Here is a 16,467-nt window from a genome sequence, read left to right as displayed (position 1 = left end):
AGCATGTCCTCTTTGCTTCTACGTGGCCTCTTCCTGATTCTTTGCAGCCTCTTGGCCATTGATAAAACGGATGGCTGAGATCTCAAGGTTGCATCTGGAAAGGCAAAATACAACACGTAACAGAGGCAGCATTGTTCAGACCAGACAGAGCAATGATTTCCCTGTACTCAAGGGCAAGCACAGTAGCATAATTTGCCTATCCCAAAGCGAGCGCACATAACCCACGGGAGCCCCAAAATGGTGAGTAAACACAGGGTCAAGTGTGACTGATTGTTTCATGGCTGTACTGTCCTCTGGGTGTCTGTGTCTTGTGGAGAGCCAGCTTCGGCAGGGGGCCCATGTACTGAACACTGTCCCCACATTTTCGCTGCTGAGGGTGACCAGGGAAACAAGGGAGGGTCTTCTACTGCAATGCGGCTTCCGCCCTGGCCCATATGCAGCTTGCCTGTGTGCAACAATGGTCCCTCTGCTCCTCACGGCACAGTGCCACGGACAAGTTAGCCTTACTGGGATGAGGACAACAGTGGCTCTCCCAAAAAACCTGCGCAAGTGCATTGCCCAAGTTCTGGCTGAGACCTTTGAAGAGATCACTGAGGCTGATTACCGTGATGTCAGAGAGCATATCAATGCCCTATTCCGCATCTAGGCATGCATGCAGCCCTAACCCTCCTCGCCCCAAGAGCCCACACCGAATAATTTCCTTCCCAAAATAAAAGCCGCTTACCGGGAACCTCCTCTGGTGTTTGTTCTTCCTCAAGCGCCGGCCGCCACGACTGGCTACCTTCCTTCTGGCTTGAGAACAGCTCCTGGCTGCATGCATCTAGGGATTCCGGGGTATCTTCCTCCACCAGAGCATCCTCGCTCCTGCTTTGCTGCTCCTCCTCCTTCTCCTGCCTTGTTGCACTGGCCTCTGAGGTGTCCATGGTGGTACTCGGCATGGAGGTGGGGTTGCCCCTAGGTATCGCGTCCAGCTCTTTGTAAAAAAGGTAGGTCGCGGGGGCAGCACCGGAGTGGCTGTTTGCCTCTTGGGCTTTGCGGTAGGCATTCTGCAGCTCCTTCACTTTAACCCTGCACTGCAGGGCGTCCCCGTCATGACCCCTTTCCAGCATGGCCCTTGATATCTGCCTGAAGATATCGTAATTCCTGCGGCTGGAGCACAGCTGAGACTGGACAGCTTCCTCCCCCGCAAACACTGATGAGGTCCAGCACCTCGCCATTGCTCCATATGGGGGCTCGCCTGGTGCATGGAGGCATGGTCACCTGGAAAGATTTGCTGAGAGCACTCCATGCCTGGCTGAGCCAACAGGAAGGGGATTTTCAAAATTCCCAGAGAATTTAAAGGGCGAGTCTGACGGTTGGTCACCTGAGGGCAGGGCAGTAGAGTTCAAAGTGATGACCAGAGTGACTAGAACAGGCATTGTGGAATACTTCTGGAGGCCGATCACAGCACAATAACAGACCAGGGCATCCACACTGGTGCTGCAGTGCTCCAGCGGTGGTGCAGCAAACATTATTCCATTTACTGAGGTGGAGTACCAGCAGCGCTGTAGCCGCAGAGACCGAGCGCTCTACATGCCTTGCCAGTGTGGACAGGTAGTGAGCTAGGGCGCCCGGGGCTCCTTTATTGCGCTATAACTCACAAGTGTAGCCAAGCCCTTAGTATAGTGAATCTTGTTTAGGCACCAGTCCTGCAGAGATGTGTGCCCATGCTTAATTTTAATGTGTAGTCCTATTGAAATCAGTGGGACTACTCAAGTAAAATTAGGATCAGATTGGAGGGTTGGGACCTTAGCTGTTAGAAGGAAAATCAGCTAGAGTGTTTCCCTTCTTGATTATTTTCTTGTTCTCTGCTCTGTGTCATGCTTTATATATCTCTAAATTGCACTCCACTAGTTGACTCTTTAATTATCATTAGGTATCACTTATGCAAATTTCCTTTTTTAGATGTTAACATGTTTTGCTCTTCGGTAAACTAAATGTTACATTGAGTTACGTTTTTTTTAGTCAATAACTAAACATAGCAGCACTTAACATAATACTTGACACTTACATAGTGCAATGCTTCTCTGAAGTGCTAAAAAAACGTAACTCAATGTAACATTTAGTTTACCAAAGAGCAAAACATGTTAACATCTAAAAAAGGAAATTTGCATAAGTGATACCTAATGATAATTAAAGAGTCAACTAGTGGAGTGCAATTTAGACATATATAAAGCATAACATAGAGCAGAGAACAAGAAAACAATCAAGAAGGGAAACACTCTAGCTGATATATATATGAGGCATAGGTGTATGCTATCAGAAAATCATTTTTATAAGAGTATCCTTTAAATACTATCTTCTGAAATATATTTTTAAAAATTTCTTTAAAAATTGTTACAGGTTTTTCTCCTTCCCTGTTTTATGTTTAGAAGGGTTTTTGGTTGGGCCTGAGAGCAACACCACCAAGTATGCTCAGATCCCAATCTCCCGACTCTGCCTTTCGCTCTGCACACAGCTGCCTGGTGCTTGCTGCTGCTTCATTTTCGGCTCTGCTGCTTTTACTAGTAATAACCTTCCTGAAGGGTCTAGAAAAGTGTGTGTGGTGATACACAAAGTGCTGTCAAATGCACAAATTAAATGGAAAAAAAAAAGATTTTTTTTCTCTAGTGTATGTGAATTATAGTAATTTGTGGTCCTAATACCAGAATAAGCTCTATTTGGGATCTCTGTAAACCACATGGAGCCCAACGGAGGTTAATGGAGCTCCGTATGATTTTAGGGGTTTAACACCCACAAAATTCTTTGCAGGATTGGGGCTTAAGGGGTTACTTATAATTCTAGAAGAAACATTTTCAGATGAAAGTATGATTTGCATGTTGAGGATGTCCCTTTAATCCTCACAGCATCGCTGTTCAGAAAGTAATTTACTTTGATATCTTTTGGCTAGTTTCTAAATTTTTCTTGAAAAAAAAATTGAATGCTGAAAAAATGAAATTGGGTACTTTTTCTGTGGTTTTGAACTAAAAAACCAGAAACTATTAAAAATGAGATGATCTCTTAAGCTGCTACTATAGATCACAAAATTGAATAGAAATAAATCATTCACATTTTTATTAAGCAAAAATATTTTCTTAACCAATGTATACAGCAACCCTCAAAATGTTAATCGTTTGCTTTTGAAGTACAAGTAAACTTCATGTTTTCTCCTCTTCTTCCCCTTTTCTCTCTCCTCGCACCCTTTTTTTTTCCTGTATAACAAATCCTTTCTAATAATTTGTTTGGCAGTTGGCTCTCATGCTTCTTTCACAGGGCTTATGAATTCATGCACATTTTTAAAAAGGTCTACCAAGGAAAAAGGAGTGAGCTATAAAACATCTAATTATTTCCCCAGCCAAATTCTGTCAGCCTTCCTTGCCTTTTTAGCCACGTGAAAGATGGCATCCTGAATCAACAATGCTAGTATGTTTGATTAATTTGTTTTACTCCGGGTGGAGTTTGAGCTTTCTTCACATTCAGTTGAATACTTGTGCAGTTAAAATTATATCTGAATAGATACCTTATCTTTGTTTTGTAATTCTTCATGACGCTTTTCAGCAATCTCTGCTAGAAAGTTAAAAAAATTAGTGTGTTCATGTTATCTGTATTAGAGCTTACCAACATCCACTTACCAATTTTTAAAATCTCTTGAACCAGGTTTGGCATCATCATACTACTGTGCTGTTACTTGAAACAGAACTCTTTTGGAAACAATCCCAGTGTTTATATATGCTAGTCTAAGTGAAGGTCAGAAATTCAATTGCCACAGTCGAATGAGACTTCTTTTGGTGCATGACTGGCACTGCGTTGGTATTCTTGCAGGTGAGTATGCTGCAACAGATAGTTGGTGTGAGCAAACATGGAATACTAGGGAGCTTACCATGAAAGGTTACTTTTTCCATTCAAAATAACTTTTGTGATTCAGTGATCCTTCTGTAGTGTTGCAAGGCTGAATATAAGTATGTGGTTGGGAACATGTGTTCTCTTCACGTTACTTTTATCCTTTTACTTTATCAGTATGCAAAACTAATGAGATTAAGGATTTAGGACAATCAGATGCGGAATTTATTTTCAGAATTGATTGACCTATATCACTAGAAAGACAACTGGGCTGTCCTAGGACTGCCTCACTTATGAGAACCGCCTAATATTTTTACAATGCTAATTAAAGAATAACATTATATATTTAATGCAATTGCTTTTTCCTAAGATTTTACTGTAACTCAGAAGTCAATATTTATTTGCTATCACATCACACTGCACATACATTTCATTTTTATTGCAGTGATTTCTTTCAGCATTGTCACTTTCCAATATCTCTTCTCATTTCATATTTTTCTCTCCAAATGTGTTTTTTGTTTAACCACATTGCATCTCACCCCTTTAGGCTTTGCCCATTTTTTAAACTCTCTTGGCCCTTCGATCAGGATGTGCAGGCAAATAAATGATGGACACATGGGTAGAGCCCTGCTCAGATACAAAATTTGTATCCGCATCTGATCCACGATCCGCAAACATGGTCCTTGGATATCCCCATCTGTATCCGTGGATATAAAGCAGATATCCGCAGATTTGTAGTGCTCTGTACGTGGGATGAATTTAAGTGGAAGGTCACAACTTTATTAATTTAACACTGGGAAGGGGTGCTGTATCTCTTTTACCCGTTCTGACATTCCAGGCATTTAATTGGGTGCAGTGTGGGGTTAAAGAGCTCCCACTTTGTCACAAGTACTTTGGGGTTGACCTGCTTAGGCCCACCCCTAGGTTTCAGCTCACTTTTGATTCTAGGTATGGGGATGGATAGGGTGAGAGAACAAAGCAGCTAACCTGGTCTCCTATCCCCAGCCAGTGGGAAGATGGTGGATGGCGGACCTGAGGGGGCAGTCGCTTTCTTGGAGCGCATGCGCTCTCACATCCCCCATTCTTCCTTCAGAGCACTGCATTACATCCCCCTGTTGACTGTGGGAAAGGGGGTATGTTCATTTTATGTCTCTGCTAGTATAGTTTCAACAGTAAGCTTACAAAGTGAATTCTGTGCAATTTATACTTAGGCCCAGATACTGCAAACACTTACCCACGTGCTTAATTTTACTCCCTTAAGTAGCTCCTTTGACTTCAAAGGGGCTACTAAAGTGATTAAAATTAAACACATGAATAATGGTTGAAGGATTTGGGATTGTAATTATCACCTTAGTTTGAAGTACCATTTATGTGTACTCTTTATAGACTTAACCTTATAAACCCTTACTCCCAACACAATCAGTGGAACTACTTGCATGAGTAAAGATTAGCAGGATTTGGCCTTGTATGCAGTTCATTGTCATTCTTTTCATACTCTGCTTTTATTTAGATAGAATGTCATTTAAACATCATATTGAAGAATTTACTAACTTCTAACTATTGGGCCAAACTCATCTCACCTGTAACTTCATTGTCATGAATTTGACCTATTTGAATTTGTATTTTGATACTACTTAGAGGCATAGATGCTGGAACTAGAGGCAGGGGGTGCTGCCACACCCCCTGGCTTGAAATGGTGTCCATTATATACAGGGTTTACAGTTTGGTTCAATGGCTCTCAGCACACCCACTATAAAACATGTTCCAGCACCCCTGCTTAGAGGCCCCAACTGAGATCAGGGCTGCTATGTACTAAATAGACATTGTACTAACATGAAGTCAAAGAAGGTCCCTGCTTTGAGGTGCTAACAACTAAATTGACAAGACAGACACTGGGGGTGTGTGTGGGGAAATAATTGGAAGCCTTCTCTTGAGCTACAGAACTTATAATTTTATGATATCTAAATAAAAGCAAAGTATGAAAAGAGAGCCAATTAATAAACTGCACTTGAGGTGAAATTCCTGCTAACCTTTACTCATGCAAGTAGTTCCACTGACTTTGTTGGGAATCAGGGTTTATAGGGTATTAAGTTATAAAGCTATTTCTGCAAAACTAGTAACAACATTTAAAAAAGTTGGGCACTTTGCTTATTGAACGTATTAAGGTCCCAAACTTGAAAACATTTATGCATGTACTTGAAGTTAAGCGTGTGTAAGTGATTGCAGGATTGAGGTTTAAAGCAACAACAGTGAACTGGAGTTTCATTACTCATAAAATAATCAGTTATTGGAACACAATACAATTATAATGCATCATATCAACTACAGGCTCTATAATGGGTCTCTTTCCCTACTCCTTTGCATTATGTTGACTAGTAATCTTGATGTTTTTCTCCCCTCCTCCTATAGGTGGAAAATGTGGGAGGACATGGCATTCCTCTGATCTAATTCCCAATTTAAACTGCTATACTAATCAGTGCTAAATATTCTTTTCAGCGATTTTAGCAGTTGAAAATCTGTCATATTTAGGAGCTGCTCAGTATTGTTCTCTTACTGGATTAAATTATTTTGTTAAAGAAAAATCTTTTAAAAGAGAATAGAATAATCTATATTTGAAAAATTATTGGGACTGTCTTTTGGAATCTTAATTTCTCTCTGAAGAGAAATTTCAAAGGCTGCAACATTTTAGATCAGATATCTCTAGGGCGGAGGTTGTATTTTACAATTTTTTAACGTTTGCACCTCTTAGGTAGATCGATGGAGTAATTTGATGAGTAAACTTGAGTTGATTAAGGCTATTAATAGTTTAACTGAGTGTAAATTTCTGCCTATACTGAAGAGGAACCATATTAGTACAGTGATATGTATCTTTTCTAGAATTGAAGAAATGATGGCAAATGATTTAGACCAGTTTATTGAAGATCAAAAGGCCAAGTTGGCACAAGACAAAGCAGAACTTGAAAATGATCCTCCTTATATGGAGATAAGGGTAAGACTACTACATTATTTTCCTATTTCAAACAGTTTTATTGTTGGAATCTTGGTTTAAGTCTGCTTCTATTGTACTGATAAGAGTTTCTTCTTTATAAAGGTATTGTATTACTGAGTTACCTGTTGGAGAAAGACCCATTAGAAATTATTTTACATCTGTGCTTATAGGGACACTGTCAAATCAAATTTGCCACCAGATTTAACTTTTAAATAAATATGCACAAATGTGAAGACCAGTATAAAAGTTTTCTAAATTCGAATGGAAGCCAACCCAAATGTTGCTCTCGTACATCAGAACCTCAAAGTAAAATTGCCTTGAAATGAATTAGTCTGCTTTCATTATCCAAGCTTAAAGAATACAAAAAATAAACAGTACAAATAGAATTAATAAATAAGTAAATAAATAATTTTTTAATGGTCAGTTCAGTAAGGTACTATTCAGACCACAGGTAATAACGCTAAAAATATTAAATTTTTAACTTGATAGTTTCTTCTTTCCACAGACTAAGATTTCTAAAGGAGTTCACACCTCCATTCACATTTTTTTAGGGGTCCGAAAAGGAAAAACAGTTGAAAACCACTGATTTAGCAGATGACTAGTTGTGGTGCCAAGTAAGGTAGATCAGATCTCTTGGGGAAAAATACAGAGCATGGATAGGCTATGAAATCCTTGTGAGTCAATTTAACCCCATAATCAATTTGAAGTGCTGTTGGAGATCAAATGTAGCAGAGTAATTATTGCATTAATACAGGAGCTAGTTTTTAATATCCGTGAAATATACTGTCTATTACATGTATTAAAAAATAACCAAAACCCTCTGTTTTGCAGTCAAAAGTTAAATAATGTTATTTCAAGTATGTTATGGCTATTTCCCTTATCTATTCTTGCAAAGACATACATTTTTTTCTTTTCAGAGCAAAGGTGCAGAGAAGCTTTCTGAGACCAGCAAAGTGTTAATCTCTATGGCTAAAGAAAATATACCACCAAACAGTCAACAGAACTATTTTCTAGGTATGATATGTCTTTAATACATATCATTTTTTAGGTGTAGATAGTGAAGTGCTATCTTAGAGATCTTTGCACAACTTAGAAAAAATGAATTCTTTGGACTCTTAATTATAGGAGCATCACAATAATTATCCTTAATTATAGGATAATTATAATCACAATAATCATCCTTAATTATAGGAGCATCACAATAATTCAGGGACTTAGTGTTTATATCTTTTTAAACATCTTGAGTTTTTTGAGGTTGCATTTGTCCTCAAAGTTAAGGTTAACTCAGTTTTTTTTATAGAAACAAGGTGGTGAAGTAATATCTTTTATTGGGCCAACTTCTGTTGGTGAGAGTGACAAACTTTCGAGCTTACACAGAGCTCTTTTTGTGTCTTGAGCTAATGTCCATTTGACAGCCTTTGAGAGAGGGTTTGTGTCTGTCTTTGTTTTCCGGGTTGCTGGAAGAAAACTGTATATTGGGATAGCATTTCAGGTGGATCGCCCCTTCAGCTTCCTGCCGGAAGTTCTGCATCTGTGCTTGGAGCTAGAGAAACAAGATGCTTTTTCAGTCAGCCTCTTGGGATAAGGTCTTGTCCTGTCGCCATGGCATGGCTGATAGGAACTCAAACAAATAGACTAAATCTCCTGAGAAGCCTAACAAGGCAAAGGTCATCTAGACGTATGTCAGACTTGGAACTACAGTGTCTCACTCTTTGGGTTGGCAAGGGCTGCTAACAAAGGAAACGTTGAATTTCTGAGAGCAAGCAATACCTCATGTTATTTAAATAACTGCCCCCCAGCCTACCACGATCAATTATGCCCTTTCCACATTACAATTTTAACTTTGTAACCAGTTAGTAACATGGTTAACTTTAAACATGGGACAAGACTTTCAAATTTGGGGGCATAACTGCTCTTAAGTCAATATGTAGGCTCTTAAATAAATGGCTTGATTCTCAAAGGTGTCAGGTGCCTACAACTTTAATTGAAGATAATGACAGCTGAGGATGTTCATCATCTTTGAAAATCAGGCTGTTTGTGTAAAAGCTTACATTTGGGCAGTTGAGTGTGAAAATTTTGGCTATGGATTGTGTGTGCACACCATCGGGTTAACACTAAGTTACTAAACATTGCAGCTAACAGTTTCACCCTTGCCAGATGCCTTATTTTGCATGTGACTGTGTTTCTGAGGCTGGTTCAGAACACTTTCTTTTTGCATTGTGTATGGACCCCCTAACCTTGCCTGTGGTAAGAGATCTCAAAGTACATTGCCACCTGTGCTGCTGATGTTGCTCTTTGTGTTTTTCTTTTGGACAGTCATATCCCTTGCTGAAGTGCTACTTAGCAGCTGCTCTAGTTACCCCAGAATGTAACAAACAAGGTTAGGCAGTATGTTGGGTACTACATTACAATTACAATTGTTCACCCACCGCTTTGAAAGAAAAAAGCTGAAGAATGGTCAAAACTCAAACCATGTTTGTTGTAAATTGTGGTCAAGGAAGTGTCACAAATTGGTTACAAAAACATGGTTGTAACTGAATTGTGAACTGGGCCTAGTGGCACTGATGGTTTGTGCTGTGCACTCTCCTGTAAATACAACATCAGATGGGCTGAGAGATTTAGACTGTGAATAAGCATGGAAAGTTGGAGGACACCCTCAAACCCCTGTCAAGAATGTGGAGATGTCCTTTCTTCACCTCCTTTCAGGGAAACAATAATGCTGCCATTAGCATTTTCTAATTTTTGTGTTTGAGTAAAATCAGATGTAAAATTGCTTCTTTAAAGTAGAGATAAAAGCAGTGATGCATGTTAATAATGTCAGCTGAAACAGCAGATGGCACTGCTGTCAGTGGAAATTTCATCGGTGTGTGTTTTTAAAGAATGTAAGGACTTGATAAGACCAAAAAGCCACAAGGATATTTTTAATTTCAAGATGAAATAAATAATATTTCTGAAGTGCCCCTTGTCATGGTGTTGCAGAAATAATTAATAATGGCAATGATTTAAATGGGTAAACAATTAAAACTTTATGGCATATAGTACCAAAACCACCTAGATAAAGGGATTTTTTAAAAGTATGGGGTTATGAACTTGGGAGGAGATCCATGTGGAATGAGTTCTACCCTTTAGGGCCACCACAGTATAACATGCAGTGGAGGCATCAGGGCATAGGTGTCTGTCAAGATGATGGTAAAGGAGATGGTGCCAGATGTAGCTAGGTAAACTGGTCTTGTTAATTTATAAAGGTAAGTTAAGTTCCCTAAATGAAACCTATATTTAGTATTGAAAAGTAATGGTGTATATTTCAAATACCATGTATTATATGAATGTGTATTTCTAATCCTGGCTATAGAACCAACTCTATTTTGTGGCTTTGGAAATCACTTCACCTCTCTCTCCCTCAGTTTTCCAATCCATAAAATGAGGTTAGTGATACTTACCTTCATCTCAAAGGTGTTGTGAAGATTGATGTTTTTAAAGCGTATTGTAGATGCAAGAGCATTACTCTCATTTCACTCCTGTGTTCAGAATATAAGTGCTTTTGTAATGCCCACAGGTGTACTAGAAGCTTAACAGAAAACACTTAAGACAGGCCCTTGCTCTGAGGATTTTATAATCTAAATAATAGACATGACAGACAAGTGTGAGATAACACATACAGAAAAAGTAGAGACGAGGAAGGACTGTGTTCAGTGTACAAGTCTCTCCCCAGCTCTTGATTGTAATGTTAACTAGTGAATAAACTATTTAAATTTAATTTCTTATAGGTACTGTGACAATTTCAGCACTGAAAAAAAATAACTATCAAGCAAATTGTGATGACTCCAGAAGTGTGCTTGATTGAATGATAATTTTGAAAAAAAAAAAGTGGAATCCTGGCCCCTTTGAAGACAATGGCAAAACTCCCTTTGATTTCAGTAGGGCCAGAATTTCATGCAGGAGGGATTGAACATAAAAGTATGGTCTGTTTAATCATGTGTTGACTTTACATTAATTATAGTGTTAAAAGAGAGGTTAAAAAAACAAAAATATAATATCTTGCCTACATTTTAAAACAGAGGACTATGTATTATTGTCATTAGTGTTACCCTATATGAAATGACATCACTAGGAATGACCTAAAATGACAATTAAGTGTTGCTTGCTACCAGAAGTCATCAAGGGTAAACTTGGATAGAAGACAACACATGAATAAGTATGTGCCTCAGATTTTTTGCCACTTTTGTTGATCAATAAGTTAGTTTACAATAGTCATTAGTGTTTTATTGATTTAACTGTAGAAACATAAAATATAGAGTACTGGTGGACTCATTATTTTACTCCCCGCAATGACTGTGACAAGGCCCCTTCAGTTTCACTAGATATATCAGTTATTAATGTGCTGTAATGAACTGACTAATACATGTATCCATTCCATCCACTGGATAGATTAAGAACTGTTCAACTGTCAGAGGGCATTGTACTGATAAGAGCTAGTAAAGATTTTATTTAGTTTAAGTATTAGGGTCTTGAGTGTTTGGTAAAGGTGCATCTGAAGTATGTTTCCTCTGTTGCCACGAAGCTGCTAATGACGATGATGTGGTATAGTGATAACAGTGAAATTCCTAAATGTCTATAGATTGGTTACAGTAACAATATGAAAATAATGCCAGTGATACAATAACTATTTCTTATGTCAGAAAAAGAATGCAGTCCAAGTAGTAATTGTTTGTTTAATAATTACATGTTTCAGCATGATCAGAAGTTATATTTATGCATGATAGAGAAAAATGCTCACAAAGACAGTGGACTGAAAACAAGGTCTGCATATGATATTATTGTCACCTCTGTATGTGGCATAACAGATTGTTTGAGCCAGATTCTGATCTTTCTTTTACCCAAGTAAATTTGGAATAACTCCACTGAGAATTATGCCAATACTTCTGGTTTAAAAATGGAGAACAATAAAGTTGATCTGGACTTAAGTGTAGATCAAAATCTATCTTTTTGTGGTCAACAGCTGGGCCATACACTGTGATGTTAGGAACTAATTTTTGTGGCTTGGTGATGTTTTGTCCCATCATAACCCCCTCCTCCCAACAGATAATTAAAATTAACTAAATTTTAATAAAATATTTTAAAAAATTGAATTATGCACATCAAATTACTGACATTCTAGATACTGAAATGGATAGTATAATCATACTCTTTTAAAGTGGACGGTTACATACATTAATTCAATTAAAAGGAAACTCAGCCTCCTGATTCATTGTTAAGGCAAAGTCCATCCTTTAGCAGAAGTAATCCAAAGAGGTGATGAGAATCTTCTCTGCCATGACAGGGACTCTGGGTCCCTGTATGTGGTCTGTGATGGAACAGAGGGAAGACCTAGCGTGAGGACACTCTCTGTGGAGGTTATAATTCCAGGGGTGATCATAAAAGCAAGGAGACTAAAAAGAAGTGGGAAGTCTTCGTAGGGGACCAGAAATGCTTCCGGTCCAGAGAATGAAAGTGAAATAATGCCAGAGCTTAGAGGAATTGACCATCTTACATGTAACTTCTTATCAGAAATATTTCCATGATGTCATAAAGGAATAACTTATAACATAGTGTGTGTCATTGCTATTGTCATTGTCATGCTTCATGCAGATTATGAGGCACAGAAGTATTGAGCTTTGTAACACCACATGACCTGAAGTGCCTTATTTCTGTAAACAGTCCCTCAGATTGGTAACAAAATGTATTCACTTTGTTTAAACAAAATTAAATAATATAGATTAGTGGCCTGAAAACTGCCTTAAATGCCAGCTACCATACAGCTGACATAATCAACTCTCTGCTATGCATCCCCGTCCCGTGAGGGTGATACATGGCCTGCGGGGCCATTATAAATTGATGTGATTTAGAACAACCGTGAGGCTGCTTTAAATTGCAATAGAGGCCAGATGTGGGGGTTTTCCTTTTTGCTTTTTTGAGCATTTAGCAGTGTGTTGTCAGTCACTTGAAAAGTGAAGTTATTCAGTACAATCATGCTTTAATGATTTCAAAAATAACATATAAAGTTGTAAAATATATTTGTAAAAGTTTATTTACATAAATACACTTGAAGATGTGACATTTTAAACTTTTTTTTTAAATTACTGCCTTTATTAGTTCAAAGTTTGTCCACTGCATACAAAGAAGACTTTTAACAATATATTGAGTAACCGTATACATAATACCAACAAAAGTGAAAGAGCAAGGCTATGATTCAAAGTAGAACTATCCACAAAATTAGTAGAAACATAGTTTTAGTATTTTTGCTCCCCTAACCCCTCTCAGAGCCCAAGTTGCTGTAAAAAGAAAGAGTTCTAAACCTATCCAAAACCATTCTTTTCAGAGTATCTGTCCACCCTGCCCTTGCATAGGCCCTCAATACAACTATTAATAACAGTAGTAAACTCCTAGGTCACTATCCAGTTGTGATTATGTTCTCTTCAGAGTTTTTCTGGATGGAAGATCCAAAATATCATTTTAACAAATAAAATGAAACTTTAAATACCTTCCCGCCCCAGTACCTTAGACTTAGTGACAAAAGGCCAGATTATGATTTCTCACTGGTTTTAAACTAATGACATTTCATTGACTTCAGAGGATTTACTGCTGTAAGTGAGAACAGAATTAGGCCCAGATTCCATAGACTTTTTTTTCTTAAATTGGCATTTCCAGGTCTCGGTTTTTTACTCTAAGCTGCTAGTTACTTGTGGCATTTCTGTTTTTTTTTTTGTTTTTTTTTTAAAAGCTGATTCAACGTTAAATTCCCTAGGAATCTAAATCAACAGCAGGCAGCTGAAATTCCTCTCTGGTTGGCTGTTGTTTCTATGGAAACTATGGTTAGAATAGCTTTAAAAAGAGTGTAGCTTAAAAAAAAAAAAAGAGTAGAGGTAAAATTTTTTAAATAAAAAACACTTACTCTTATGTTATTCTCTCCAATCTGTCCCACTTTTTAAAAAAAAAACTGAACCAGAATGGCTCCTAATAGCCTGCAGCTATGGATGTAAGCTCACCTGTGCAGCTCTCCTCTGTCAGCCATCAACTGAAATCTATAAATGCCAGTAAGAAAATAACAAACACAAAAATGTGTTCTGATAGTCTTCTCTTTCTGAGTCCATACTTAACAGGTGGCAGATTGGCTCACAAATTATGACTGGGTTCGTTATGCCCTAACCTGGCTCAGCTGGAACTGTCGTAAGACAATCATGTGCATCCTTTCATTATGCCATTTTTTCTTGCTCTTTCTTTATAAAGATAGTAATGAAAAAATGAGTTATCAGCCATCTAAAGTACTCCAGGATTAGCGATTCTTAACATTTACATAGTGCTTCATGTATCAACACACTATACAGACATTAACTAATCCTCACTAGGTGTAACTGAAGTGATGGAAATCAGGCAAACAGATTTGCCTAAACCCACACAGTAAATCAGGAACAGACCTGGGAATAAAATTTTAAAATTTCTTGCTTCTAGTCCGCTGGCTCACTCCAATTAGACCATGCTGAAGTCGAAATACTTTCAAGGTTATCACTGGCAACAATACTTTACAACAATCTTCCATCCCCTCCCCATTGTAACTGCAGGATGATAAATGATATAGTGCAGGGGAAGAAAATAAAAAGCTTTGTTTATAGGAGAATGATTATATTCAGCTCAGTAAATAAATATATGGACTGAGAAGATAAAAATATTAAGCCTTCAAAATTTGGCACTAGGTCTTGGTGTTTCTTGTCCTGTTAGTTTAACTTTGTGCCATTCTCTCCATTTTCTTTGGATGCCAAGTGAAATAATGATTAGTCTTTTGAGGCAAAAAGATATTTGTTTCTAATTTCTCAAAAGCAGTTTTGATTTCAGAGGACAGTAATCTGTGTAGCAAATATATTTTAGTGTGTAACAATTTCAAAATCCTAAAACAGTCTTGAAGCAGGGCTAAATATGAATCTCTGTCACAGCATATTTGATAGTCTAAGTGATGTGAGAGAGAATTCAGAACTTTAGAGTAGAAAGGCTGAATGAAGAAACAGCATTGCTTCTTGTGGCCATGAGTCTCTTCAAAATTGTATTGATATAGCTATATATTGTATATATGAGTTTCATACTAAACAAGTAAAATGTTATAAAACACATTCTCTGAAGCATTTGATATTGCTTAACAAGCACAGTGTGAAATATCAGGTAATAAATTCTTTTGTTTCTACACTAATATTTGTCCTGAAGAGAAGTGATTTGCTTCAAGATTAAATATTGATTATAGAGATTGCACGCAGAAATGTAAAATATTGCTGTTTAGAAATGTTTGCAAACCTATGCTTTTGAGTTCAGATTGCGGTAAATTTGCTTCTAAGGCAGTGAAATACAAGGACCAAAAGGGGGAAAACTCTTTATAATTAGAAAAAAACAGGCACTACATTTTCATAATGCTTTCTGCGTGATTGTTTTTAAAGATAAGATAATGTGCAGTTTATTTTTCATAATTTAACATGATTACTGTTTGAATAATTCATTTTTTTCCCTTTGTGTTACCTGGTAAAAAGCCCAAAATATCTTTTCCAGCAAGTAACACAACTCTTATTTGTACTGTTTTGTATTAATAGAAGGTGAATAAGCATTATATTAAACTTTACAGATGAATATGGCTTGAGTTTGCCTCTTGGAGATGAATATGAAAGAAAGAAACATAAGCTAAAGGAGGAACTTCGACAAGATTATAGACGATATCTTTCTCAGGTAAAATCTCTTTGAAATTAGTCTCTGATTTTTAACAAAAAACAAAACCACCATGAAAAAGTCTTTTGAGAAGACAGAATTCATTCTGAGCTGTCACAATTTCAGAGACCTGTTTCCAGAATAAAGGTGGTTTAAAATGCTAACACCATGAGGGGCTCTGTGTTCTAGACTTTGACAGATCCTGCTGTTTTGAGATTTCAAATTACTATAATACAACTTGATTAAAAATATTTTTAATTTTTTTTTGTTTGCTCTCATCTTTTTTACTCTTCTTGAGTATTTAGCATGCCAAACAGGTATTTGCTTAATAAGTTATTACCCATATTATGATCTTATAACTCAGGTAAGAATATTCATTTAGCCAATATGGTGCTTCAGTTCTTCAGCATGTTTTTACAATTCTATCTATTTGATTATAAAGAAGGCTGCTGTTCCACTTAGTACAGTGTATGAGATGCCACTGTGATGATTTAAAACTTAAACTTGTATGGAAGAAGCTTGACACAATTTTCATGTTTGTGGGGGTGATGGGGAGGGGAATAGTTTAAATCCGGTTTTAATTTATCAGATTTTAAATGTTAAATGAAAAAAAATTAAGTTTAATGTAATTTTTGCTGTGTGTGCCTAGTGTCATTGCCTGCCTGTTTGTTTAGAATACATGAATAAATAGTTTTTTTTAAAAATTGTTGTTTTATTACTGGTAAAATCAAATGGTTTTAATGGAAGACACTTTATGAATAGTCTGTTTTCCCTGACTTTTAGGGTATTTCACAGGCAAAAAGAAAGGTAGGGTGTTGGCAATATGTTTTTTCTGCCCTGCCCAGATTAACTTTTTGCTTTGTTGTAATCAGGTTTGTGCAAATGAAATGGATTAAAAA

General features: G+C 37.3%; 1 protein-coding gene across 22 annotated transcripts in view; it reads left to right on the top strand.

Annotated features, from left to right (window-relative positions):
• The window catches only part of CSPP1 (centrosome and spindle pole associated protein 1), a 171,108-nt gene that overhangs the window by 3,923 nt on the left and 150,718 nt on the right, over positions 1-16,467 (top strand). For 12 of the 22 annotated variants that reach the window (XR_005224296.2, XM_043539530.1, XM_037892484.2 and 9 more), the window contains 5 exons: positions 3,676-3,840; positions 6,736-6,847; positions 7,765-7,861; positions 15,489-15,589; positions 16,352-16,375. Coding sequence is in view for 20 of the 22 variants with exons in the window: in XM_043539530.1 (XP_043395465.1) it covers positions 6,746-6,847; positions 7,765-7,861; positions 15,489-15,589; positions 16,352-16,375 (324 nt within the window). In the remaining 2 variants the exon portion in view is untranslated. Of the gene's footprint in view, positions 1-3,675; positions 3,841-4,863; positions 4,992-6,735; positions 6,848-7,764; positions 7,862-15,488; positions 15,590-16,351; positions 16,376-16,467 lie in introns of those variants that run through there. The other 10 variants (XM_043539532.1, XM_043539538.1, XM_043539541.1 and 7 more) reach the window with 6 other exon arrangements.

Source organism: Chelonia mydas, chromosome 2 (assembly GCF_015237465.2).
Source record: "Chelonia mydas isolate rCheMyd1 chromosome 2, rCheMyd1.pri.v2, whole genome shotgun sequence".
NCBI classification, from domain to species: domain Eukaryota; kingdom Metazoa; phylum Chordata; order Testudines; family Cheloniidae; genus Chelonia; species Chelonia mydas.
Note: the sequence above shows the minus strand (reverse complement) of the source record. Positions and strands in the feature narration are given on the sequence as shown.